The sequence below is a fragment of the Salvelinus sp. IW2-2015 genome, linkage group LG11, assembly GCF_002910315.2.
Source record: "Salvelinus sp. IW2-2015 linkage group LG11, ASM291031v2, whole genome shotgun sequence".
Classification (NCBI taxonomy): Eukaryota; Metazoa; Chordata; class Actinopteri; order Salmoniformes; family Salmonidae; genus Salvelinus; species Salvelinus sp. IW2-2015.
This window is the reverse complement of record NC_036851.1, coordinates 34,242,393-34,269,862: the sequence shown is the minus strand read 5'-3', so window position 1 is coordinate 34,269,862 and position 27,470 is coordinate 34,242,393. Positions and strand designations below refer to the sequence as shown.

At 43.1% G+C, this 27,470-nt stretch overlaps 2 protein-coding genes across 4 annotated transcripts in view; both read right to left on the bottom strand.

The window, feature by feature from the left end:
• Positions 1-26,431, bottom strand: part of LOC111970270 (lysyl oxidase homolog 2A-like) — a 64,972-nt gene extending 38,541 nt beyond the window's left edge. The window contains exons 1-3 of one of the 2 annotated variants that reach the window (XM_023996922.2): positions 26,190-26,431; positions 23,922-24,256; positions 16,567-16,742 (exon numbers count right to left, since the gene is read on the bottom strand). In XM_023996922.2, coding sequence (XP_023852690.1) covers positions 16,567-16,742; positions 23,922-24,216 — 471 coding nt within the window. In that variant the 5' untranslated portion in view covers positions 24,217-24,256; positions 26,190-26,431. Of the gene's footprint in view, positions 1-5,949; positions 6,078-16,566; positions 16,743-23,921; positions 24,257-26,189 lie in introns of those variants that run through there. The other variant, XM_023996923.3, reaches the window with a different exon arrangement.
• The window catches only part of plpp5 (phospholipid phosphatase 5), a 207,390-nt gene that overhangs the window by 97,576 nt on the left and 82,344 nt on the right, over positions 1-27,470 (bottom strand). The gene's annotated exons all lie outside the window — the stretch shown is intronic.

Below are 27,470 nucleotides of genomic sequence, written 5' to 3'. Positions count from 1 at the left end.
GAAAAATGAAAATGAAACACTTCTGCCAGGTGAACATACACTAAACAGAAAACAACCACCCACCAAAACACAATAGAAAACAGGCTACCTAAATATGGCTCCCAATCAGAGACAACGACTGACACCTGCCTCTGATTGAGAACCATACTAGGCCAAACACATAGAAATATAACAACAGAACAAAACATAGAAAAACAACATAGAATGCCCACCCCAACTCACGCCCTGACCAACTAAAATAAAGACATAAAAAACGAACTAAGGTCAGAACGTGACAGGAATATAACTAACAAGTGGAGTCTTGTTAGCAACAGAGCCTTTCCAAGAATCCTAGCCGCTACCCCCTATGCCTAAGCAGTCCTGAAAAATAAGTCTGAAAGACTTCACATTAACTTCCACATCTTGTTGTTGCCTCACCTCATTTACACTATGATAACAACAGTACATAAGGCCAGGGTTGTTTATGAATGCAACATGCCAAGCATGGATGAAAACATGAGAAACAACATCATTGCTTGCTAGCTATGCATCACAATTCGGGGAAAGTCCTAAACCTTGAGGGATTTGGGACAGCTGTCGTACATGTGAGACGTTAGGGAAGGCAATAAAGAAGGACATTCAAATCAAATCAAATTGTATTAGTCACATGTGCCGAATACAACAGGTGTAGACCTTACTTACGAGCCCCTAACCAACAATGCAGTTTAAAAAATAAAATAAAAAATATAAAAAATATATACATTAACGTTCAAAAGTTTGGGGTCACTTAGAAATGTCCTTGTTTTTGAAAGAAAAGCCTTTTTTGTCCATTTAAATAACATTAAATTGATCAGAAATACAGTGTGGACATTGCTAATGTTGTAAATGATAATTGTAGCTGGAAATGGCTTATTTTTTATGGAATATCTACATAGGTGTACAGAGGCCCATTATCAGCAACCTGTGTTCCAATGGCATGTTGTGTTAGCTAATCCAAGTTTATCATTTTAAAAAGCTAATTGATCATTAGAAAACCCTTTTGCAATTATGTTAGCACAGCTGAAAACTGTTGTTCTGATTAAAGAAGCAATACAACTGTCCTTCTTTAGACTAGTTAAGTATCTGGAGCATCAGCATTCGTGGGTTCGATTACAGGCTCAAAATGGCCAGAAACGAAGGACTTTCTTCTAAAAGTCGTCAGTCTATTCTTGTTCTGAGAAATTGCGGCTATTCCGTGCGAGAAATTGATCTCGTACAACGCTGTGTAGTACTCCCTTCACAGAACAGTGCAAACTGGCYCTAACCAGAAGAGAAAGAGGAGTGGGAGGCCCCGGTGCACAACTGAGCAAGAGGACAWGTACATTAGAGTGTCTAGTTTGAGAAACAGACACCTCACAAGTCCTCAACTGGCAGCTTGATTAAATAGTACCCACAAAACACCAGTCTCAACATCAACAGTGAAGAGGCGACTCCAGGACGCTGGCCTTCTAGGCAGAGTTGCAAAGAAAAAGTCATGTCTCAGACTGGCCAATAAAAAGAAAGGATTAAGATGGGCAAAAGAACACAGACACTGGACAGAGAAAGATTGGAACAAAGTGTTATGGACTGAGAAATCAAAGTTTGAGGTGTTCGGATCACAAAGAAGAACATTCGTTAGACGCAGAAAAAATGAAAAGATGCTGGAGGAGTGCTTGACGCCATCTGTCAAGCATGGTGGAGACAATGTGATGGTCTGGGGGTGCTTTGGTGGTGTTAAAGTGGGAGATTTGTACAGGGTAAAAGTTATCTTGAATAAGGAAGGCTATCACTCCATTTTGCAACACCCATGCCATACCCTGTGGACGGCACTTAATTGGAGCCAATTTCCTCCGACAACAGGACAAAGACCCAAAGCACAGCTCCAAACTATGCAATAACTATTTAGGGAAGAAGCAGTCAGCTGGTATTCTGTCTATAATGGAGTGGCCAGCACAGTCACCGGATCTCAACCCTATTGAACTGTTGTGGGAGCAGCTTGACTGTATGGTACGTAAGAAGTGCCCATCAAGCAAATCCAACTTGTGGGAGGTGCTTCAGGAAGCATGGGGTGAAATCTTTTCAGATTACCTCAACAAATTGACAACTAGAATACGGTCTGCAAGGCTGTAATTGCTGCAAATGGAGGATTCTTTGACGAAAGCAAAGTTTGAAAGACACAATTACTATTTCAATTAAAAATCATTATTTATAACCTTGTCAACGTCTTGCCTATATTTCATTTTGCAACTAATTTCATGTATGTTTTCATGGAAAACAAGGACATTTCAGTCAATGTGCGGGGGCACTGGTTAGTCGAGGTAATTGAGGTAATATGTACATGTAGGTAGAGTTATTAAAGTGACTCTGCATAGATGATAACAACAGAGTAGCAGCGGTGTAAAAGAGGGGGGGAAATGCAAATAGTCTGGGTAGCCATTTGATTAGATGTTCAGGAGTCTTATGGCTTGGGGGTAGAAGCTCTTTAGGAACCTCTTGGACCTAGACTTGGGGCTCCGGTACCGCTTGCCATGCGGTAGCAGAGAGAACAGTCTATGACTAGGGTGGCTGGAGTCTGACAATTGCTAGGGCCTTCCTCTGACACCGTCTAGTATAGAGGTCCTGGATGGCAGGAAGCTTTGCCCCAGTGATGTACTGGGCCGTACGCACTACCCTCTGTAGTGCCTTGCGATCGGAGGCCGAGCAGATGCCATACCAGGCAGTGATGCAACTTGTCAGGATGCTCTCGATGGTGCAGCTGTAAAACCTTTTGACGATCTGAAGACCCATTCCAAATCTTTTCAGTCTCCTGAGGGGGAATAGGTGTTGTCGTGCCCTCTTCACGACTGTCTTGGTGTGCTTGGACCATGTTAATTTGTTGGTGATGTGGACACCAAGGAACTTGAAGCTCTCAACCAGCTCCACTACAGCCCCGTCGATGAGAATGGGAGCGTGCATGGTCCTCCTTTTCCTGTAGTCCACAATCATCTCTTTTGTCTTGATCACACTGAGGGAGAGGTTGTTGTCCTGGCACCACACGGCCAGGTCTCTGACCTCCTCCCTATAGGCTGTCTCGTCGTTGTCGGTGATCAGGCCTACCACTGTTGTGTCATCTGGAAACTTAGTGATGGTGTTGGAGTCGTGCCTGGCCGTGCAGTCATGAGTGAACAGGGAGTACAGGAGGGGACTGAGCACGCACCCCTGAGGGGCCCGCGTGTAGAGGATCAGCATGGCGGATGTGTTGTTACCTACCCTTACCACCAGGGAGCTGACCGTCAGGAGGTCCAAGATCCAGTTGCAGAGGGAGGTGTTTAGTCCCAGGGTCCATAAGCTTATTGATGAGCTTTGAGGGCACTATGGTGTTGAACGCTGAGCTGTAGTCAATGAATAGCATTCTCACATAGGTTTTCCTTTTGTCCAGGTGGGAAAGGGCAGTGTGGAGTGCAATAGAGATTGCATCACCTGTGGGCGGTATGCAAATTGGAGTGGGTCTAGGGTTTCTGAGATAATGGTGTTGATGTGAGTCATGACCAGCCTTTTAAAGCACTTCATGGATACAGATGTGAGTACTATGGGTCGGTAGTCATTTAGGCAGGTTACCTTAGTGTTCTTGGGCACAGGGACTATGATGGTCGGCTTAAAACATGTTGGTATTTCAGACTCAGACAGTGAGAGGTTGAAAATGTCTGTGAAGTCACTTGCCAGTTGGTCAGCGCATGCTCGCAGTACACGTCCTGGTAATCCGTCTGGCCCTGCGGCCTTGTGAATGTTGACCTGTTTAAAGGTCTTACTCACATTGGCTGCAGAGAGCGTTATCACACAGTCTTCCGGAACAGCTAGTGCTCTCATGCATGTTTCAGTGTCATTTGCCTCGAAACGAGCACAGAAGTAGTTTAACTCGTCTGGTAGGCTCGTGTCACTGGGCAGCTCTCGGCTGGGCTTCCCTTTGTAGTCTGTAATGGTTTGCAAGCCCAACCAYATCCGACGAGCGTCAGAGCCAGTGTAGTACGATTCGATCTTAGTCCTGTATTGACAATTTGCTTGTTTGATGGTTCGTCGGAGGGCATAGCGGGATTAAGATCGAATCGTACTACGAAGGGCATAGCGGGATTTCTTATAAACTTCCGGGTTAGAGTCCCGCTCCTTGAAAGTGGCAGCTCTGGGGCGATTGGAGGGACGCCATGTGCGACTGACGTGTTTTCCGTTTGCTCCCGCGGTATTCTTAAAGTTTATGTGAATTTTGCAGCAGAACCGTATTTATTTTCAAATWTWAGTTTGGTGATCCCTTTCCGTAAAAACCAAGACTACTTTGCTTTCGAATGTCAGCATGTCGACGAAACATAAGGCCAAAAGCATGACTTTGAGAAAACCCGGCCTACAAGACCCACTCTCATCACCGCCCTCTCCTGAGTCTGAGGGCCCGGGGACTCACACTTTACCCGGGGGCCTGGCGGTGCTGAAATGAACATCCGAGGCCATTAAACTACTACGCTCTGAGATAGTTGAAATGAAAACGGAGGTGGTTGCTACGATTGAGGCCCGAATACAGGAGGTTTCTGATACTTTAAAAGCAGATCTAACCATCCTGYGACGGTGCCAGCAATCACATCACTCAAAACAACAACAGCGCCGCACACTACAACGATTTCAGCACTGGAGACCTCCGCTACCAATGTCTCCGATTTAACTACATCCCTGGAGGCTGACGTGAAACGCCTGGCTGCGGATTTCAAAAAGGTGAAGGAGAGCTGTGTGAGTTTAGAGGGATTCTCTCGCTGCAATAACCTGAGACTTGTATCGGTCCCAGAGTCAGCGGAAATGCCTCGCGCCACGGATTTCGTTTCTGGGCTGCTGAAGGATGTTCTTGCCTTAGATGAAAAGCCCCTGATTGATCGTGCCCACCGGTCGCTGCGCCCAAAGCCCCGGGATGGTGAGAGGCCCCGTGACATAATTCTTTGAGTTCACTTTTTCCATGAGAAGATGGAGATTCTCCGACGAGCCCTCAATACCACTCTGAGCTTTCAACGACAGAGCTTCTCCATCTACCAGGACTACTCCCCCACTGTTTCCAGACAGTGCGCAGCTTTCGGACAGGCCAAACAACTACTTCGGGACCATCCAGGTGTGAAGTATGGACTGCGATTCCCGGCCCGTTTATGGCTATCTCATGATGGTAAAGACTACACATTTGAGTCTCCGGATGAGGCTATGKCTCACATTCAACRTCACATCAAVAAGTCTTGAACYTGCTCAYAGKTCAGCAACTGTTGCTTGCGAACTGTGGATAGTAAGTARCCCACCTGTGGTACAATTATGTTTAGTTATAAYATRCTWGTCTTGTATAGTTGGGGAGTTGGCGAACCCATTCAGGCTTATTTGATGTGATCTAATGTTTTGATCATCTAGTGTGMTTGCCTTACAAGCATTCAGTCATTTTAATTTCATTGTATTAAGGTTTTACTTAACTCCTGTGTTTCTAGGCTGTCTCGTTCACCTATTCAGTTTGGTTACATAGTGTCTCAGTGACTCTAAATAATTTTGGTTATTTGTTTACTGCATACGTTTGCACCGACCCAGTAAACAGTAAATGTTTCCCGAGGCTACACGTTTTTGGGGGTCTTCACATACATTTTTAACGTTTTGAGCATCATTTATGCCCAGCAAACGTTCAGCGTTGCGCACACGTAGTTTTTTGGTCTTGGTTGTAAGTTGTCTCAGCATCAAACTAGACAATTATTATTATATATTTCTTTTTTGATTGTCTTACTACGATTTCCTTACTTCAAATTAGGTTTTTGGCTGGTTCTTTAACGCACGCACACATTCATCACTCCTCCATGCTCCGTTATAAGATAAGTTAACAATGTGGATCGACACACAAATTAACTTCTGTCTTAGTACATACATTTCACACTTGCCAGTGTTCATATTTAAGATATGCAATATTTATTATACTTATCAATCTTGTGGATGAGCGCTTTGTTTGTTTGTTCTGTTCCTCTCTCTCTCCATCTCTGTAGCTTCCGGGTATGCTGGAAAAGGACCCGAGCTAAGGGAATTGGGCTGACTTTATAGTGCCTGTCCCAAATGGCTCATTAATGTAAATTGCATATTGAAAGATACTGTCAGTAGTGATGTAATGTTGCGATATTGTTTAAAAACGTGTTGCAATGTATATCCTTTAGTATGTTTAGTTAATGGAAAATGTAGGTTTGACTAGGTAATTGCTTAATTAATTAGGGTAGTAATTGTTCTGAGGGGAGGGGCTAGCCCTACAAAAGGAGCCTCTCTTTCAGTTCATGAGAGAGGCATTTTGGATTGAGCTGTGGATGGGGCAGCATTGTTTTTAAGCTGTCCCATAAGGTAGACGTTTGATGGCAGTACTGTTGTTTTTGTTCCGGAATCACCTTGTAAATAAACACCTTTGCACAGAAGAACTTTTGCGGCTCCGCCATCTTTTTATTTTGATAGAGGTTAGGTTTTCCAGTTTAGCCTTCTGGCCTACTCTACGTGACAAGGTTTAAGACCGCACTCTCACAGACATACTGTGCGAAGAGAACATGTTCTATTTAGGCTTGTACCTCGTTTGGGGAGGTACTGTCTGGGATGGGGGGAAAGGGTGGGGGGGAGGTCCAAACATCTTGCACCGTACATTATTACTCTGAGACAAGTTATTCTGGGGTTGTTGGGCGCTCATTGCTTTTCCACTCTATGCTCTAATGACAGGGTTGTATAACGGGAATGCCCAGGGTGGCCGAAATAATGCGATCAAGTACATTTCGTGGAACATCAAAGGGGTTAACAACCCTGTGAAGCGTTAGAGGGTGTTGACACACTTAAAGGGTTTGAATGCAAATTTTGCATTTCTACAAGAGACTCACTTGAGGACTGGTGAGCATTTTAGGATGCGTAAGGGACTGGGTTGGTCAAGTGTTCCACTCTAACTTTCAAAGTAAATCAAGAGGTGCTGCCATTTTGGTTGATAAATCTACTCCCTTTGTAGCTTCTGAGGTTATTGCTGATCCTAAGGGGCGATACGTCATAGTAACCGGTAAACTGTTTTCTACCCCTCTTGTTTTGGCTAGTGTTTATGCTTCCAATTAGGATGACCCAAGTTTCATTTCTTCCTTTTTATCTGCTATACCCAATTTAGATTCTCATTTGTTGATTTTAGGGGGGGATTTCAACTGTAAAATGTCCCCAGTTCTTGACAAGTCCTCACAAAGAACTACAGGCCCATCTAAATGTGCCCTACTTATTCAATCTTTTCTTCAGAAATATGCTATGTTTGAGGCCTGGCGTTTCCTACATCCTACGGATAGACAGTATTCCTTTTATTCTCATGTTCATCAAACATACTCCCGGATTGATTACTTCTTTTTGGACAAAAAACTTCTGCCTAACCTTCGGCGGTGTACTTACGAGAGTATCGTTATTTCTGACCATTCACCATTAGTGCTTGAACTACATAAAGAGATCAATGATCAATTCAAACAATTYTACTCTGCGCTATACACCTCTGAATCCCCTCAAGACCCTTTGCTGATTGATTCCTTCTTTAATGGCTTGAATATGCCTTCAATTGATACAGACTCCCATGACTGTCTAGAAGAAGAATTTACACCTGACGAGATTGCAACAGCAGTGTCCGCAATGAAAAGTGGTAAATCACCGGGTCCGGACGGTTTTCCAACCGAATTTTACAGGACGTTTTCTGGTCTGCTTTGCCCATTCTTGTCTCGATTATTTGCAGAGTTCCTTAATACCTCAAAGCTACCGCCTAGTCTTTATTAGGCTTCAATTTCATTATTATTAAAGAAAAACAAAGACCCCCTGGAATGTGGATCCTATCGCCCAATCTCGCTTTCAAACTGTGATTACAAAATCCTAGCCAAGCTTTTAGCCATCCGTATGGAAGGCTCGCTGCACCAAGTAATACACTCTGACCAGACTGGCTTTGTAAGAAATAGGCATTTGTTTTTCAATATTAGGCGCCTTATGAATATACTGTACTCCCCAGTGTTGGAGGGACCCGGAGGTGGTGGTCTCACTTGATGCGGAATAAGCTTTTGACCGCGTTGAGTGGGATTACCTAACAGCTGCCCTTTATAGATTTGGCTTTGGCCCCAAATTCATTGCGTGGATGAAGATTCTTTATTTTTCCCCCATGGCTTCGGTACGGACTAACAACTTGTCCTCTGACTATTTTCCCTTGAACCGCGGATCCAGACAGAGTTGTCCACTCTCCCACTTGTTGTTTGCTTTGGCAATCGAGCCTCTCGCCATTGCACTACGCTCTAATGATGCCATTCAAGGAATAATCAGGACGGGCTTAGAGCAGAAAGGTCTCACTATATGCTGACGACCTCCTTTTGTTTATCTCTAACCCTGATACCTCATTGCCACGTGCCTTATCTGTTCTTAAAAAGTTTGGATCAATCTCAGGGTACAAGCTGAATCTAGGCAAGAGTGAGCTTTATCCTGTAAATAGGGCTGCTTTAAAGTGCTCTTTTAAAACTTTTCAGTTTAGGATTGTCCAGGATCAATTCACCTACTTGAGAGTTAAAGTGACAAGGAAATATTCAAATTTGTTTTAGTAAAACTTTGTTGCTCTAGCAGACAGTTTAAAACAATCTTTTACTTTTTGGAATTTGCTACCTCTTTCTCTTATCGGAAGGAAATGTCATATAAATGAATGTGTTGCCCAAATTTTTATATTTATTTCAATGTTTACCGATTTTAATTCCAAAATCTTTTTTTAAATTCACTGGATCAAACATTCATGGATTTTATTTGGGATGGCAAGGTACCACGGATTGGTAGAAAACATTTACAGAAGCCTAAGTCATTGGGGTTTAGCTCTACCAAATTTTCAGACATACTATGGGCTGCAAATTTCAGAGCCCTTCTGTACTGGCTGCAGATTGATCCTACTGGCCGTAGACCACTCTGGGTCCAGATGGAGTCTGAATCGTGTAAACCTGCTGCACTTTCTTCTGTCTTGTGCTCGTCTCTCCCAGTGTCCCTTGGCAAAAGGTGTGTCAACCCAATTGTAAAGCAGTCTCTTTAAAATTTGGAATCAGTTCCGGTTAACCTTTAGCCTCGAGGCTTTTCTCTATCAGGCCCAATTAATCAGAACATTCTATTTCCTCCATCTTTGAATGATGGGCTTTTGCCATCTGGCCCTCCACTAGGGCCTCTCCTCACTAGCCCAATTATTCTTTGATGATATATTTGCCTCTTTTGCTCAGCTACAGGAAAAGTTCAACCTCCCCCAATCCCACTTTTTCCGCTATCTCCAGACTAGGAACTTTGTCAGAGCTAACACACCTGAATTTCCCCATAGGCCTGCGAATACAGCTATAGAGAGCATCTTTGAGCTGAACAAGCTTCCTAGGTGTTGGATGAGCATTTCTTTGTGTTATTTCTGGGGGGGGGCATTAAGGTTGATGTGCTTATTGATTGTGACCTACAGATGCCTTGTTCATCTTGCCCGGTCAGACTAAAATGTGAGCCTGTTTTTTATTTTTAAATCTTGGTCACGCCTACATAAAATTATTATTTCATTTTTTTATTTTAAAGCATTGTAAACCTTTTATCTTTGGTCCAGTGGAGGGTCTGTCTGTGGCCATGACTGTCTGTGAGTGGTTGCATTTCTCCACCCCTATCCCTTGACTGTTTACAGGAACAATGGTGAGATGTTTGCTCTGTCCCTGTACTATAGATTGCCCTTTAACCTTTGTAGCCTTCTTCCTGGTGTGTTTAACTTGTCTAAAGTATGGTATCTTTAAATAAAAATAAAAAAATTATGTATTATTTGTATTTTTTTCTAGTTGAGTATATTATTTATATTGCTTTGTGTTGTCTTGTGTGTGTAAAACTTAATAAACAGAGTTTCAAAAAATTTAAATAAAAAATAAATAAAAAGAAAGTGGCAGCTCTAGCCTTTAGCTCAGTGCGGATGCTGCCAGTAACCCATGGCTTTAGGTTGGGGTATCTACGTACGGTCACTGTGGGGACGACGTCATCGATGCACTTATTGATGAAGCCAATGACTGATGTGGTGTACTCCTCAATGCCATCGGAGGAATCCCGGAATATATTCCAGTCTGTGCTAGCAAAACATTCTGGTCCGACGGCCCCATCACCGCCTAATACATGTTCCTTGTTGGCCAGCCAAATATGCATCAACCCTTCCTCCCCTCGCTCATTTTTTTATTGACATTTTAGCCATTTAGCAGACGCTCTTATCCAGAGCAACTTAGGGGAGCAATTAGGGTTAAGTGCCTTGCTCAAGGGCACATTGAGAGATTTTTCACCTAGGTAGCTCGGGGATTCACAACCAGCAACCTTTCGGTTACTGGCCCAATGCTCTTAGACTAGGCTACCTGCCGCCCTCAAACCCTTCAACTCTTAAACCATCCAACTCCATCTTGTACCACAAAACTTGAGTTATCTGAAGCTCGAATTTCCCTTTGTTGTACTGCAGGTTGAATGTGAAGAATCAGATTTTTGGAAACAGACACCTTAATTTGCCTTGTGGAATGCAACCTTTGCTCCCCCTGTAGCTGTATATGGACCTCAAAGGCCCACTTCCATCATGTTGGGTTATTATAACTGGTCGCTAGGCGGTATGTTGAAAATATGTTTGCCAGGGAGCAACAGGCACAATCGTTATCGGTGTCTCGCAAGTGTTAGCAGCTGCTGCTTTGCTCTTCTAATGGAAGGACTTCACATCATGTCTTGTCATAACTCATAAGTACTTGGGGGAAGACCTCTCGATCAAAACCTGCAATGACTTTACACTCTTAGAGCTGATTTCACAGATTAAGGCTAGTGCTGGACTAAAAGGCACTTTCAATTGAGATTCTCYWTTGATCTTGTTTTTTAGTCCAGCACCAGGCTTAATCTSGGTCCAGGAAACTGGCCCTAAAGGCTTGACACACCAGAGAGTCCTCAAAATAGTTCATATTGCACGGTGCTGGTGTGTCTCTGCCAAGATAAATGCTGAAATTTCAACGTTCACGATCATGAAGCGTAATTAAAGACGTTATAGATACTGTAGGAAGGATCATTAAAAAAAACGCAAAGAAAAATCAGGAGATAACGCATGTGCATCCTCATTACATACATCCTAATTCCATAATAAAACTATAAATCATACGATACGATTTGTAACCCGGCCCCATGGAATATCCCTCCACATCGAGGCACCGCAGCATGCTCCTCCTAGCTGACCATCTGAGAGCCAACTCCCCAGGCCTCTTGGCGATTGGTTCCACGTGTGGCATGCCATTATCCCCAGCTGCACATGCAGCATTACGTGAGCCACCAACCTTGTTGAATCATGGTGTTAGTTAGCTAATGATAAACAAGGCTTCCTGCYCACCTCCTAATGTTTTGGTCTGAAGAGGGAAGAGTTGTTTAAGTTGAGCTTAAATAACAAAAAATGTCTGTGAGTCTGTGAAACGATTATCAAGAGATGGAGAGAATTCAGTGTCTACTTTTACTACCAAAGGGGCATCGATTTAGCTGAAATTATGGAAAGACAACTTTTAGTCAGCTGCAGTACTGATGTTTTTATTATGGACAACCTATAATTTGTGGTAAATGCTTAATATAATTGCCCAATCTGTGTGGTCTTGTGTTCCTTTTTGACAGCTAACTAGTGTAAACCACACACACACACACAAACAACAAACAATCCTTCGATAAGCAGAGAACCCCCAAAACACCCATAGACCTTGTCTGTGAGTTTAATTTTAAAAAGTTGAAATTAGGGACAGGATAGAGCATACTAAGATACTGTAGGAGTAAATATTTTGGGAAATATTAATAACTGAATTAGCATGTAGCACAGTTGTGTCTGGTTGGGTCTAGTTACATAAAGACATATTGACAAAGTTGGGTCAGGGCATGACCTGGTTGGAAACCCTGCATAGATTACGACTTCATCCCAGGAATGAATGGAAGACAGGAGCTACTTGTTCCTGTTTCTGACCCAAGGTCAGGCTTGGTGAAGAGGCAAAACGACACATTTTCCCAGTCCACTCCCCTGCTAGTTGAAAGACTCTGGTCAGTCCGGGGAAATATTTAAATAGTGTGGACAGTTATCTGTAATAACACCCATAGAGACGTAAATATAAACAGGGCACAAATAAACAGCTGGAGGGCGCCGTTTGTAAGTCGAATGTTCATGTACAGCAGACATAGTATAAAAAGAACAGTGTGAAGTTTGAGGATAGGGATTCATCTATTGAACTAGGTTTCCACATTTAGATTCCAAGCTAGAACCTTATGAATCATTTATGAAGCATGTCGTTTTATAAAATGTGTATGAAGGCTTCATTAAGCCTTGAAAGTAGTAGTTCATTTCATGACCACATCTCCTATTCCAATGCCTTTCTTTCTCCCTTTTCCTCATACTTTCTCATAGAGTTGATCGCTCATTTCATGAGAAAGATACACAGGGATCTGAGAAGTTCTGCAGGATCTTGTTATCTTATGAAGTTGAGTGAAAACAGACACTGGAGAAGAATCCACTAGAATTTGAACACTGCCAATTCTCTAGTCTAGCGCAGTCAGTGGCATTTGACTATCCTGCTGCTCTCAACTGCTAACTGTTAAAATGATAAACCACAGACTGGCCTCTCAGTTTCATTTCAAACACATTCAAAGGAAACACAAACACTATTGGTTGAGCTAGGCTCACATAAATGGCCATAGTCATGTTATTCCTCGCTGTCTGTATTGCGGACGGCAGGAGTTTTAGATTAGTGTCCAAGTACTCTATGCTAAACCAGGAATGCCCCCCCCCCCCTTTCTTTAGCGCTATAAACCCATGCAGACTTTCCATCCCAGCACAGAGGTGCTCTCATCAACATGATGGGGTGATCCCCTTTTGTGTGTGTGTGTGTGTGTGTGTGTGTGTGTGTGTGTGTGTGTGTGTGTGTGTTTCATCCACTATGTCGTCATCTCCTCCGTACCAGTCAGCGGGGTCTGGGTCTCTGTGAGTCACCTGGTAAGCATCCCAGACACCAGAGAGGGGTTCTCAAATGGGCCGTCACCATGGTTACGCCAGAAAGAAGGGCCTACTGTGGTAAAGTTCTCAGGCCACAAACGGACCATAGCGCGCTGAGCTCAAATGTATCTCGTTTCCTGCTGTAGGCGAATGTGAGCGCACTAGTGGAAGTTTAAAAATGTGGCCCACTTGTGTCACGTCTGTTGGCGTTGTATGATGTCACGTTTCCTGGCCTGCTGGGTGGGATCCCCTTTCATCGTCTGGTTCCATTCACATTTTCTCTCCTGAGCAAGTCTCAACCTAAAATACTTTCTCAATGTCACTGTTGCCCTAATAGGTTAAATTTAACATATTCAAGCTCTGTTTTGTTGTTAACCTTATGTATACGTTTAAAGTAATTCTAAATAAGTGAAACCGAAATAAACAGTATTTGCAGAATTGAAAAAACTGCTTCTTTCTGTGAATTCAGGGCCCTCCAAGTCAAAAGTCAAAGTCAAAACATAGTGTGATCCCTTAACTTAGCTAAGGCTGTTTTTCAACTCCCAGAGAACTGCCAAAATCAATACAGCTACAGTCAAACTTGAGTTAAACTAAACTCAAGGATTAGTGTTGTGTACAGGCTGATTAAAGTCACACAGACACCCTCTCAATGAATAAACATTAACAAAGATATGTGTCTCTGTTGGTGCTATGTGGACTTTCTCTACAGGGACTCGTGTTTGATTTAGCCTTAGTTACAATCACAGTCCAGACCTTTTAAGGGAACCCCCACTTGTCTGAATGGAATGTGAAATCATTTCTCATGAATATCTCATAAAGGATTACACAGACATCCTCCTGTTTTCTACCCTTCTACCTAGAAATCAGCTGGGATAGACAATCTGGACGCTCTCTTTTTAAAATTATCCACCGAAATTGTTGCAACCCCTTTTACTAGCCTGTTCAACCTCTCTTTCGTATCGTCTGAGATCCCCAAAGATTGGAAAGCTGTCGCGGTCATCACCCTCTTCAAAGGGGGAGACACTCTAGACCCAAACTGTTATAAACCTATATCCATCCTGCCCTGTCTTTCCAAAGTCTTTGAAAGCCAAGTTAACAATCAGATCACCGACCATTTCGAATCCCACCGTACCTTTTCCACTATGCAATCTGGTTTCCAAGCTGGTCATGTGTGCACCTCAGCCACGCTCAAGGTCCTAAACAATATCACAACCGCCATCGATAAAAGACAGTACTGTGCAGCCGTCTTCATCGACCTGGCCAAGGCTTTCGACTCTGTCAATCACAGCATTCTCATCGGCAGACTCAACAGCCTTGGTTTCTCAAATGACTGCCTCGCCTGGTTCACCAACTACTACTTCTCTGATAGAGTTCAGCGTGTCAAATCGGAGGGCCTGTTGTCCGGACCTCTGGCAGTCTCTATGGGGGTGCCACAGGGTTCAATTCCTGGGCCGACTCTTTTCTCTGTATATATCAATGATGTCGCTCTTGCTGCTGGTGATTCTCTGATCCACCTCTACGCAGACGACACCATTATGTATACATCTGACCCTTCTTTGGACACTGTGTTAACAAACCTCCAAACGAGCTTCAATGCCATACAACTCTCCTTCTGTGGCCTCTAACTGCTTTTAAATGCTAGTAAAACTAAATGCATGCTCTTCAATCGATTGCTGCCCGCACCCGCCCGCCCAACTAGCATCACTACTCTGGACGGTTCTGACTTAGAATATGTGAACAACTACAAATACCTAGGTGTCTGGTTAGACTGTAAACTCTCCTTCCAGACTGACATTACGCATCTTCAATCCAAAATTAAATCCAGAATCGGCCTCCTTCACTCATGCTGCCAAACATACCCTCGTAAAACTGACTATCCTATCGATCCTGGACTTCGGCAATGTAATTTACAAAATAGCCTCCAACACTCTACTCAGCAAACTGGATGTAGTCTATCACAGTAACATCTGTTTTGTCACCAAAGCCCCATATACTACCCACCACTGCAACCTGTATGCTCTCGTTGGCTGGCCCTCGCTACAGATTTGTTGCCAAACCCACTGACTCCAGGTCATTTATAAGTCTTTGCTAGGTAAAGTGCCGCCTTATCTCAGCTCACCCATAGCACGCGCTCCAGCAGGTATATTTCACTGGTCACACCCAAAGCCAACACTTCCGCCTTTCCTTCCAGTTCTCTGCTGCCAATGACTGGAACGAATTGCAAAAATCACTGAAGCTGGAGACTTATATCTCCCTCTCTAACTTTAAGCATCAGCTGTCAGAGCAGCTTACAGATCACTGTACCTGTACTTAGCCAATCTGTAAATAGCACAACCAACTACTTCATCCCCATATTGTTATTTATCTTCTTGCTCTTTTGCACCCCAGTATCTCTACTTGCACATCATCATCTGCACATCTATCACTCCAGTGTTAATGCTAAATTGTAATTATTTTGCCTCTATGGCCTATTTATTGCCTACCTCCCTGCTCTTCTACATTTGCACACACTGTACGTAGATCTTTCTGTTGTGTTATTGACTGTACGTTTGTTTATGTGTAACTGTGTTGTTGTTTTTGTTGCACTGCTTTGCTTTATCTTGGCCAGGTCGCAGTTGTAAATGTGAACTTGTTCTCAACTGGCCTACCTGGTTAAATAAAGGGGAAATACAAAATAAAAACCTCCCTTTCTTTCTACCCTTCTACCTCCTGTCCTGTCTACCCTTCTACCTCCCTTCCTCTCAACCATTCTACCTCCCTTCCTCTCAACCATTCTACCTCCCTTCCTCTCAACCCTTCTACCTCCCTTCCTTTCTACCCTTCTACCTCCCTTCCTCTCTACCTGTCTACCTCCCTTCCTCCTACCTCCCTTCCTCCCTACACTCTCGAAAAAACGGTAACAAAACAGTTCTTCAGCTGTCCCGATAGGAGAACCTTTTTGGTTCCAGGTTGAACCCTTTTTGTTTCCAGGTAGAACTCTTTTGGGTCCCATGTAGAACCCTCTGTAGAAAGTGTTCTGCATGGAACCCAAAAGGGTTCTTCAAAGGGTTACTTTATTGGAACAGCATAAGTACCTTTATTGGTTCTAGATAGCACCTTTAAGAGTGTACCCTTCCACCTTCCGCCCTCCCTACACTTCCCACTCACCCCTTCCTTACCCTTCCACCTTCCTACCTCCCTACCCTTGCACCTCCCTCCCTGCTCTACCCTTCCACTTCCCTTCCTGTCTCCAACAGGTAGGAGCATGGAAACTGGGTTTGACGAAAGGGTTTACCGTAAGACATTTCAACACTAGATCCCTGATATCCAGAATTCTTTCCCCCTAACTCCTTTCAAACGTTAAACACATATTCTCAGCTATTGCTCCACATCTGTCTTGCATTTCTGTGAAATTGCACCGTAACAGCATCCAACAAAAGCAAAGAAGCAATCATGTATGGTGTGTGTGTGTTGTGTGTATGTGTGTTTGTGCGGCCATGCAGCCGTGTGTACATAAGTGTGTGTGTCTGTATTTCTATGTGCTAACATGTGTGTTTATGTTTTAGGCTTACCTCCACACTGTTGGTGAAGCTACTGATGAACTTGAAGCCGGGGATGCGTCTCTGGTTACACACCACTCCCACGTCCTCAGAGTGTTTGCAGTCGGACACTCCGAAGCCATTGGACTTACACTGGGCCAGTGTTCTCTCCCGCCCTGAACAGTGGACATTGTCCAGCCAGATCCGACCTATGAACAATGAGGGATGGAGACACCTCTAATGACCACACATTAATTTAAGGGAACCCTCACCAACACCCTATATCAATTTTAAGCTTCAACAGACAACACCTTTGGGTAACACTTTGGGCCAGTCTCATTGTGGACTAAAACATACTTTCAATATACTGTATTTTCTCCATTGAAAATCCAGGACTAGGCATAATCTAGACTGAATAATGGCGCCAGAAGGGCATGGCTGCCGTTTTACAGGCTCCTAACCAACTGAGCTATTTTGTGTGTTTTTTCGCATTGCTTGTAACTTATTGTGTACATAATGTTGCTGCTACCGTCTCTTATAACCGAAAAGAGCTTCAGGATATCTGAACAGCGATTACTTACCTCGAACTGGACAAAGATTTTTTCTTTAATGAGTCCGRCGCAAAGGATTTACTGCTTCTCCGAGACCAGGCCCAAATCCCCGCCATTCGCGTGAAGAAAAGACGGAAATACAGGGGGTGGAAATCGGGGTGCCTTGTGAGAATTAATCCGCGAGTGGGTAACCCGCCTCTACCATCCATTCTATTGGCCAACGTGCAATCACTGGAAAATAAACTGAACAATCTCCACTCGAGACTATCTTACCAACATGACAGTAAAACAGTAATACCTTGTTTCACCGAGTCGATACGGATAAGATTCAGTTGGCTGGGTTTTCTGTGCATCGGCAGGACAGAACAGCTACGTCTGGTAAGACGAGGGGTGGTGTGTCTATTTGTCAATAACAGCTGGCGCTGTTAATTTTTAAATGTTTTATTTAACTAGGCCATTCAGTTAACTTCTTTGGGGTACCCCCCCTTCTTCTCAATTTCCGCCTAAAGACATACCCTAATCTAACTGCCTGTAGCTCAGGCCCAGAAGCAAGGATTTGCATATTCTTGGTATCATTTGAAAGGAAACACTCTGAATTTTGTGGAAATGTGAATTGAATGTAGGAGAATATAACACAATAGATCTGGTAGAAGAAAATACAAGGAAATAAACATACGTTTTCTGTTTTTTATTGTTGCTGTATCATCTTTCAAATTACAAAGAACAGACAAACATACAGATAGGATGCTGTGGATGATTTGAATGAAGAACATAAGATGGCAACAATAGCTGAGCAAAGTTTTAGACAGATAACTTCCAAAATGAGCGAGCTACATGACATTGAGCATGAAGTCACCCAGGTGTCCCACACAAATGTACCCAAATGTACCCAAGTGGCCGAATTGGTACAGTGATACATTTTGAAGGAAATAACATATACAAAATACATAAATGCTATTCTAACACACCCCCAAAAAATAAATATATATATATATGAAAAAAAATATTTAAAAAATAAAAAAATAATAATAAACAAACAAATAACAAGGGTAACTATTTACACATTTTCTATTTACAATATTGTATATTTTATTAAATAAATAAATAGATAAATATTTGGTGAAGACCCTCAGCCCTCAGTCCTGGTGCCATGGCCCATAGCAGTCTCTTTCTGCTGCAAAGCAGAGGCTTACTGAACAGTGGTGCAGGTGATGGGGCATTTCCTGTGACAAAGGGCACAACGTCGCCTTCCCACTGTGCCCTTTTGCTCTGAGGCACATTCATGCCTGCAGAGATGAATCTGGGCAAGTGAATACCACTGGTTGACGGAGCAGAAGGTGCTGCAGTGGACTTGCTGTAGCTAGCAAGCTCCTGGATGAGCAGCTCCCTGAAGGCTAGCTGTGAGATGGGGGGCTGTCTCTATCAATTCCCTCTATAATTTGGGTTAAATCTGTATACCTAGACTTTGTTTTAGCTTTTCCTGATTTATTCGCCATAATTTAAATATATAAACTTGTTGAAAATGCTATTGAATATGTACTGCTATGCGTAACACTCGTGGCTCCGTCAAGTAGGATTTGCAATGGCGAATGAACCTCTTTTACGCCAGAGTTTACAACAAAGGCTGGTCTTCAAACGTATAACCATTACATATTGCCGTTTACCTCAGCTCATTGGCTATCGTCCAAGCTAGATTTCAAGATGATCAGTGGTCAATGGGCCAAAATACAGTCAATCAACGATAGACCGGTCCTACCATTGGTGCGCAATGAGGTCATTGATTGGTGTCTTCAAATCGGTTTGTTTCGGTCAATACGTCCCGGGAAAAGAGCCATCATGTATGGTTGTGTTAGTAACAACCAGAGGATTGCAATGAAACCAACCATGACTGGATAAACGTTTGTTTAGTGTGTATAATTACCACGAACGCTTCGTCCAAAGTTGAATGAGACGGAAATCACGACGCAACCGGTTTACAAATGTTTCGTGTTAGGCTATAAAAATGTATTTTATCAAACAAAACGAACATTCAATGTGTAGTTAGGACACTTGGCATTGCCACCAGAGGAAGATCTTCAATGGTAAGCGATTTATTTTATTGTTAGTTCTGACTTTCGTGACGCTAATGCTTGGTTGGAAAATGCTAGTAATACTTGTGTGTGTGGGGCGCCGTCCTCAGAAAATCGCATGTTTGCTTTTGCAGTAAACCTTTTTGAAATCTGACACAGCGGCTGGATTAATAAGACGTTCATCTTTTAAATGATGTAAGATACATGTATTTACAAGAATGTTTAATACAACGAATGGTGTATTTAAAATGTTAGCTCTCTGCAGTTTCACCGGATGTTGGCCTGGTGGGACGTTAGCGTCTCACCTACCCTAGAGAAGTTAAGAAAAGTATTATTTTCAATGACAGCCTTGTTCAGGGGCAGAATTACAGATTTTGTATTTTATCCTTGTCAGCTTGGGGACTTGATCTTGTAACCTTTTGGTTACTAGTACAACACGCTAACCACTAGGCTACCTGCCGTTAATGAGGTTTTGAGGTATCGGTCGCCTGAGGTAGAGTACATCATGACTGAGTGGGGGACTGAGTGGCGCAGCGGTCTAAGCGTAACTATAGACTCGGGTTCGATCCTGGGCTGTATCACAACCGGCCGTGATCGGGAGTCACATAGGACAGCGCACAATTGGCCCCGCATCATCTGGGTTTGGCCAGGGTAGGCTGTCTTGTAAATACCAATTTGTTCTTAACTGACTTGCCTAGTTAAATAAAGGTTAAAACATTTTTATGATAAACTGCAGACCACACTATCTACCAAGAGAGTTTTCATCTATATTTTTCGTAGCCGTCTATTTACCACCACAAACCGATGCTGGCACTAAGACCGCACTCAACGAGCTGTATAAGGCCATAAGCAAACAAGAAAATTATCATCCAGAAGCGGCGCTTCTTGTGGCCGGGGACTTTAATGCAGGCAAACTTAAATTAGTTTTACCAGCATGTCACATGTGCACCAGAGGGAAAAAATCTCTAGACCACCTTTACTCCACACACAGAGACGCTTACAAAGCTCTCCCTCGCCCTCCATTTGGCAAATCTGACCATAATTCTATCCTCCTGATTCATGCTTACAAGCAAAAACTAAAGCAGGAAGTACCAGTGACTCGCTCAATACAGAAGTGGTCATATGACGCGGATGCCAAGGTACACAGACTGGAATATGTTCCGGGATTCATCCAATGGCATTGAGGAGTATACTACCTCAGTCACCGGCTTCATAAATAAATGCATCGATGAAATCGTCCCCACAGTGAAGGTACGTACATATCCCAAACAGAAGCCATGGATTACAGGCAACATCTGCATCGAGCTAAAGGTTAGAGCTGGGAGTACAGGAGGAGTGGGACAGTAATCCAGACGCCTATAAGAAATCCCGCTCTGCCCTCAGACAACCTATCAAACAGGCAAAGCGTCAATACAGGACAAAGTTTGAATCCTACTACACTGGCTCTGACGCTCGTCGGATGTGGCAGGGCTTGCAAACTATTACGGAATACAAAGGGAAACCCAGCCGCGAGCTGCCCAGTGACGCGAGCCTACCAGACGAGCTAAATGCATTTTATGCTCGCTTCGGGGGAAGAAACAGTGAAGCATGCACGAGAGCATCAGCTGTTCCGGGAAGACTGTGTGATCACACTCTCCGTACCCGATGTGAGCAAGACCTTTAAACAGGTCAACATTCACAAGGCTGCGTGGCCAGATGGATAACCAGGACATGTACTCAGAGCATGCGTGGACCATTTTCAACCTCTCCTTGACCAAGTCTGTAACACCTACATGTTTCAAGCAGACCACCATAGTCCCTGTTCCTAAGAAAGCGAAGGTAACCTGCCTAAATGACTACCGACCCATAGCACTCACCATCATCCCGGAAACCCTAAACCCACTCCAACTTGCATAACACCCCAAAATATCCACAGATGAAGCAATCTCAATCGCACTCCACACTGCCCTTTCCCACCTGGACAAAAGGAACACCTATGTGAGAATGCTGTTCATTGACTACAGCTCAGCGTTCAACACCACAGTGCCCACAAAGCTCATCACTAAGCTAAGGACCATGGGACTAAACACCTCCCTCTGCAACTGGACCCTGGAYTTCCTGACGGGACACCCCCAGGTTGTAAGGGTAGGCAACAACACATCTGCCACGCTGATCCTCAACACGGGGGCCCCTCAGGGGTGCGTGCTTAGTCCGCTCCTGTACTCCTTGTTCAACCACGACTGCATGGCCAAGCACGACTCTAACACCATCATTAAAACCTCATTAAAACCTTAAGGAGCMGTCCCTTTTATTTCAATTTTCGCCTGAAACGACATACTCAAATCTAACTTCCTGTAGCAGGAGAAAGGCCATAATGTATTACTCCAGCCCAGGTGCAATATACATTTTGGCCACGAGATGGCAGCAGTGTATATGCAACTGGGTCCCCAGATCCTCAAAAAGATCTACAGCTGCACCATCGAGAGCATCCTGCCCGGTTGCATCACCGCCTGTTATGGCAACTGCTCGGCATCCAACCGTAAGGTGCTACAGAGGGTAGTGCGTACGGCCCAGTACATCTCTGGGGCCAAGCTTCCTTCCATCCAGGACCTATATACTAGGCGGTGTCAGAGGAAGGTACAAAAAATTATCAAAGACTCCAGTCACCAAAGTCATAGACTGTTCATTTAATTTGATTTGATTTGAATCTGGGTCCAGGACCTTAATAAAGTGGGCATGAGATTGCTCAAATCCATTTTTAAAGATTTTAAAAAGCCCAGTGCAATCAAAAATGTGATTTTCCTGTGTTTTATATATATTTTCATACTATTAGGTTGAAATAATACTGTAAAATTGTTTWAAAAAATATGATAATGCCGTTAAAGTGTAAGAGCTGTTTGAAAAGCCAGCCTGAAATTTTGTTAATAGCCCAATAAGAAAGAGATTCCAAACGTTACTGCCAATAACAGCTAGTTATTGGCTCCCTACTCCCTACACTCCCAGACAGTTCACTGCCTACTTAGACCACTCCCAGACAGTCCTAGCAAAATTCTTGCTTGAGAAATTGCTCTTGGCTAAAAAATATATTTTTGTTTCTTTTGACCATTTTATTTGAAAACAATCACAGGAAGGTACTTAATTGTTACCCCAAAATTATTTGATATTGAGATAAAAACATTTGCGTTGGACCTTTAACTTATATCATGACAGTTCATGACAACTCACCTTTTCACTTAGGTTAGACTGATCAAATTTGACCATTTCATGCAAGATATGTGTTACAGAATTTATGTTGCCATCACCTGTCAAAAAAATGTGTATGGCTCTTTAGACTAATCTAAATGGTCTAATCAATCACAACAGACCTTCACAACCACATTACATTGTTGGAATCCAATCCAACTACATGGTGGGGATCATCAGTCAGTCTGCTCTCCAACTATGTGTTCCAGAACAGTCTGAATCAGTGGTGTGGGATGAGGGAAACCAAACGTAGCACAGTGATCATGGAAATACAGAATAGGCCTCAGGCTCTTTCTGTAATTAGTCTATAACCCAGACACTGGAGAAGCTGAATATGAGCCACAACAATAAATGTTACTTCTTAGCTAATACTTACAACAAGACTTCAGGGGCTGCAGGTAGCCTAGTGGTTAGAGTGTTGGGCTGTGTTGGTTAGAGTCAAATCCCCAAGCTGACAAGGTAATTCTGCCCCTGAACAAGGCAGTTAACCCACTGTTGGCTGTCATTGTAAATAAGAATTTGTTCTTAACTGACTTGCCTAGTAAATAATATCTATACATCCTTTCCTGGCAGGAAACACCCAGCAGATAACATTTTGATAACTCAGCCTTTTGTGATTATAAAAAKAATTTGTGATTGCAAAAAGAAATTGCTCTGTTGGGCAGATATTCACACCTATTCCTATGTTACCTATACCGGCTGCGACAAAAGCCTAGCTTTCCCAGCTTTCCCAACTCTCCAGTCTACATAGTTCAAGATCAAGAAACCCTTTGGGCTGCACATGCAGTGAACATTATATGACTTCTATCTCAGCAGCTCAAAACAGAGTCATATGTTCCATGAAAATCCCGTAACTAATGCAGCACGTTTCCGCTGTCTGGGATCGTAATCCCTCAAAAACCACTGTTTTACCCATTGAAGTCTAGCTAGCTGATACACACCAATCAAACTTTGTGTGGGGAAAATGACTGGAAAATGGAAACACTAAGCCAGACACATAGACATAATCTCATCATCCCCCTTGTCTTGTAAGAATATCTCTAGTATTGTCGTGTGTCTAATGACTTTCCCAACTCCATAAATCTGATTGAAGGTTGCAAATGGAACAGTATTGAGATGTATGGATCTCTGGCTGCTCTCTATAAAAGCCAGATGAAAGATGTTATTAAACCAACCTCCCATCGTCAAAGACTCATGTGTTCCCATTGAGACATATCCTCGTTAATCCTAATCATAGGCCCTTACATAGAGGGGCATACTATATCTCATCTTTCTAATTTACCTGGGTAATAGAAAAAGTCGCTCTGGAATACGTTACAAGAATGATGATCATTCTAATTCCAAATATTGGACCACTCCATGCTACAATATGCTGGACCCAATCCTTGTTGCAGTCTGTCATTGATTCTCAAAGGAAACAAATATATTTTTTCATATATTTCACTGAACTATCCCTTTAATTAAGTCTTAATGGTCAAAGTGGATTTCCAATTACAACATGTTACTGAACTATCCCTTTAAGCCCCTACTCCTCTGTGTTCCTTACCTTCTCCCTTGCCGTACTTGGAGGACGGGGACCAGGACACGGCCTCCACGTAGCCCAGCTCTCTGCACAATATGTTGGCCGCATGGATAGAGAAGTCGTCGTCGCACACCGTGCCCCACTCGCCATTGTAGTAGACCTCCACCCGGCCCTCGTAGTGCTTGCGTTTGTCCCCTGCCAGACGCAGCTGGATGATGGGGGTGCCAGGGGGAAGCTCGGTGTCTGACTGGGCCTGGCATAGTGCCCACACACAGAGTAGCATGGCTAGGTGACACAGGAGAGGGCACCGAGACGGCATGGTTCGGAAAGGGCAGGGAACTCACCGCACTGTGTGTAAACTGGAGGAGGGAGACACGGACCAGAATGACCAATGAATGACTGAAATAAGCAAGGTAATGTATTTAGGCAACTTGAAGACTGTATTGTGCTATGAGTTGCTGAAATGAATGGAATCATATTTGAATTCAAAGTTGAGTGTGAAGGGATATTCATGTATGAAAAGTGTTTTTTTCTTTTTACATGTTTTAACGATTGAGGGACCTCTGAACCGATTGAATATCTGATACCAACAGAAAACGAAAGCTTATTCAATGGACCAACTACAGCTTGTGTGTCATGTTCTGACCATAGTTCTTGTGTGTTGTGCTTGTTTTAGTGTTGGTCAGGACGTGAGCTGGGTGGGCATTCTATGTTGTGTGTCTAGTTTGTCCGTTTCTATGTTTGGCCTAATATGGTTCTCAATCAGAGGCAGATGGTTTGTGTTGTCTCTGAATGGGAATCATATATAGGTGGCTTGTTTTGTGTTGGGTGGTTGTTTCCTGTCTCTGTGTTTTGTCTGCACCAGAAAGGACTGTATCGGTAAGCCACGTTTGTTATTTTGTAGTTTTGTAAGTGTTCACGTTTTCGTCTGTCATTAAATATGTTGAACACGGAATACGCTTCGTCTTGGTCCGATCCCTGCTACACCTCTTCAGACGAAGAGGAGGAAGGCTGCCGTTACTTTGAGTCACATGGTCAGCATGTTTGTTACATTTCATCAGCCAGAAATAAGAGTCTTATGTTTTGACATTATCCTCAGTTGTCAGTCATCAAGCAGTCATTAGAGACTGGCTATCTGGCAGACATTCAGCCTCATGGGCTTCTCCAACAACCTAGACCTCACCACAATTCCAGGGTGGACTGAGGATTGGGTATGGTGGTAACAAAACAGATTTATCTTGCGGTGAGCAAGGAGATATTTCAGTTTCAGAGAGAGAGAGCGAGAGAGATGATTGGATTGATGGCTAGATGGATGGGAAGACATCACCATCCAGCTCAAACATTTTAGACCCCAAAAACCGATTGCTCCCTAATTATTATGCTGATGTAACTGTGTTGCTTCACCATTTACTGAGAGAGGTTTGTGTTAAGGTCGTCAGCAGCGCAGATAGAGGTTTCTCCTGTTGCTTGGCTGAAGGAATGGCATGCCCCAGACAGGTACTCAACTTTGTGGGCCTAATGCTTTTCACATGTGGGCTCATGCTATGTTCTGCATGCTCCTATCTTTTCATCTCTGGCTAAGCCAGAGCTCATACTACCCCTCAGAGCTGTGGAACCAGATAAAGGGAATTTTTGTTTTATCTCTCTTTTCAGCCAGGCCATGAGAGTGTCAACGGTGAGTGGTCTTTGAGGGGGGAGAGGGGACAGCCCTGCACCTTGTAAGCCCCAGCCAGGGGCAACTTTTCCTGTCAATGTCATGGTGATGACAAAACTTAGGGGTGGGGGAAAAGTTAAAAATAATCACCCTTAATACTCACGAATATCATTATTTCCCCTTCATATTATATATAACCAGGACGTTTCTTATATCGAAAGATGTTAAAAGGGATTTGTCTGCACTTTTTCAACATTTCTGACTGGCTTTCAATCTTTCCCTGACCTAGAAAACTAAACTCCACTCCATGGTGAATCTGTGTGCAACTACAATGTGGCTCTGAATTCAGATTCAAAAACTGCAATCACTTCAGCAGCAGTAAAACAAGGAGCTTGATTGCTTTAAATATTGCAGCTAACTAGTTAACTATAAATATTAAATACACTAGCTACGGGAATAATGGAACATAATTTCCTTCAATTAGCATACCTTTAGTCGAAGTTACTGCTATTCAGAACAACCATATAGCCTGATCAAACATCATGTTGACGATTATAATGCGCGTATAGGCTATTCACGATCGTTATTTAATTTAAATGTAAATATAACTATAACATGCATACAAAAGACCCACTTACTTGAAGAAAATCAGAAGACGCACTCGCGCCAAAAGGAGCAGCGTTTCAATCGAATGTCTATGCTGCAGCAGTGATTTGATCACTTTATCGAGTATGTTTTCCAGCCTCCCACCTCAGCAGGTCGGCCGCAGTCCTATAACCACCTTCAATTCAGTGATTCCTCGAAACTTTCTCCTCCTCCAGTAATATGCCTATCAATGGAAGCAGAGTCCTGCAGTCATGACGTCTTCGGGCATCCTTCCTTCCCGGTGTCCACAGGAGGATTACGAAAGCAGCTGAACTTGACTTGTTTTAGGGACTGTTATACATTTTGCCTGTTGCTAGGGGAAGAAAACAACATTTCCACCAAAACAAATAGCTTGCTATATAGATCCCCTAAAATTGACATTAGATTGCACCAGCTGCAACCCAATATTAGAGACTAGCCTAAACTACCATCACAACCATTCTAATATTAGAAGTCTCCAAACTCTTTCAACAACAAAACATTTCAAGAGGTGTGAACAAACTCCTGTGAACAATAATGTTTCAAAATGACAAGTGGATGTAACTCTATTCTGGGAAGACTGTGATGGAAGTTTTCAACATATTCAATGTCAATGTTAAGTAAAGGCAAAATGGTTGAGATAGATACCCCCTCACTCTGACCTGGTTGAGTTTCTCCAGCATCTGACTCTTATTCTGACATGTAGTTAAACTAGGCATAAGTCCTATCTATGGTAGTCCTATCAGTAGGCCTACCTTTAAATGCATCCTTCCTTGAGATAATCACTGACCTGGAAGTGAGAGGATAGGTTAAAAACATGTTTCCACTTCAGTGCCTTCACCAGCACTGTATTTTTTAAATACTTAACACAAAAATACTTTCCCAAGCAATGTCATTTGAGTCAGTCTGCACACTTTAAAGTTGGGTTAGTAGTTTAAAAGATATGTTTTCCTTATCACTACAATATTATTGTACACCCAGAACATTCCCTGCAGTCATTTATTTCTGGTATTTGGTATCCAAAGGTCAGTTGTAGGTGGCCCCACTTAGAAGGTAAAGTGCATGCAATTTAATTAAGAGGTGCACAAACAACATTTCTCAAGCATCTTCAAGAATAGGAATGGAAAAACTTCAGTGAGTTGATCTGGAGATGTTATGATTCCAGGCCACATCAAGGTAAGGACCCAACTAATGATGAAAACATATTAAATGTATTGTCTGATTCTAGTAAATTAACAAAGGAAGCAGAGCTATCCGCATAATAGAGATAAGACTTTATCTAGCGCAATTATCAC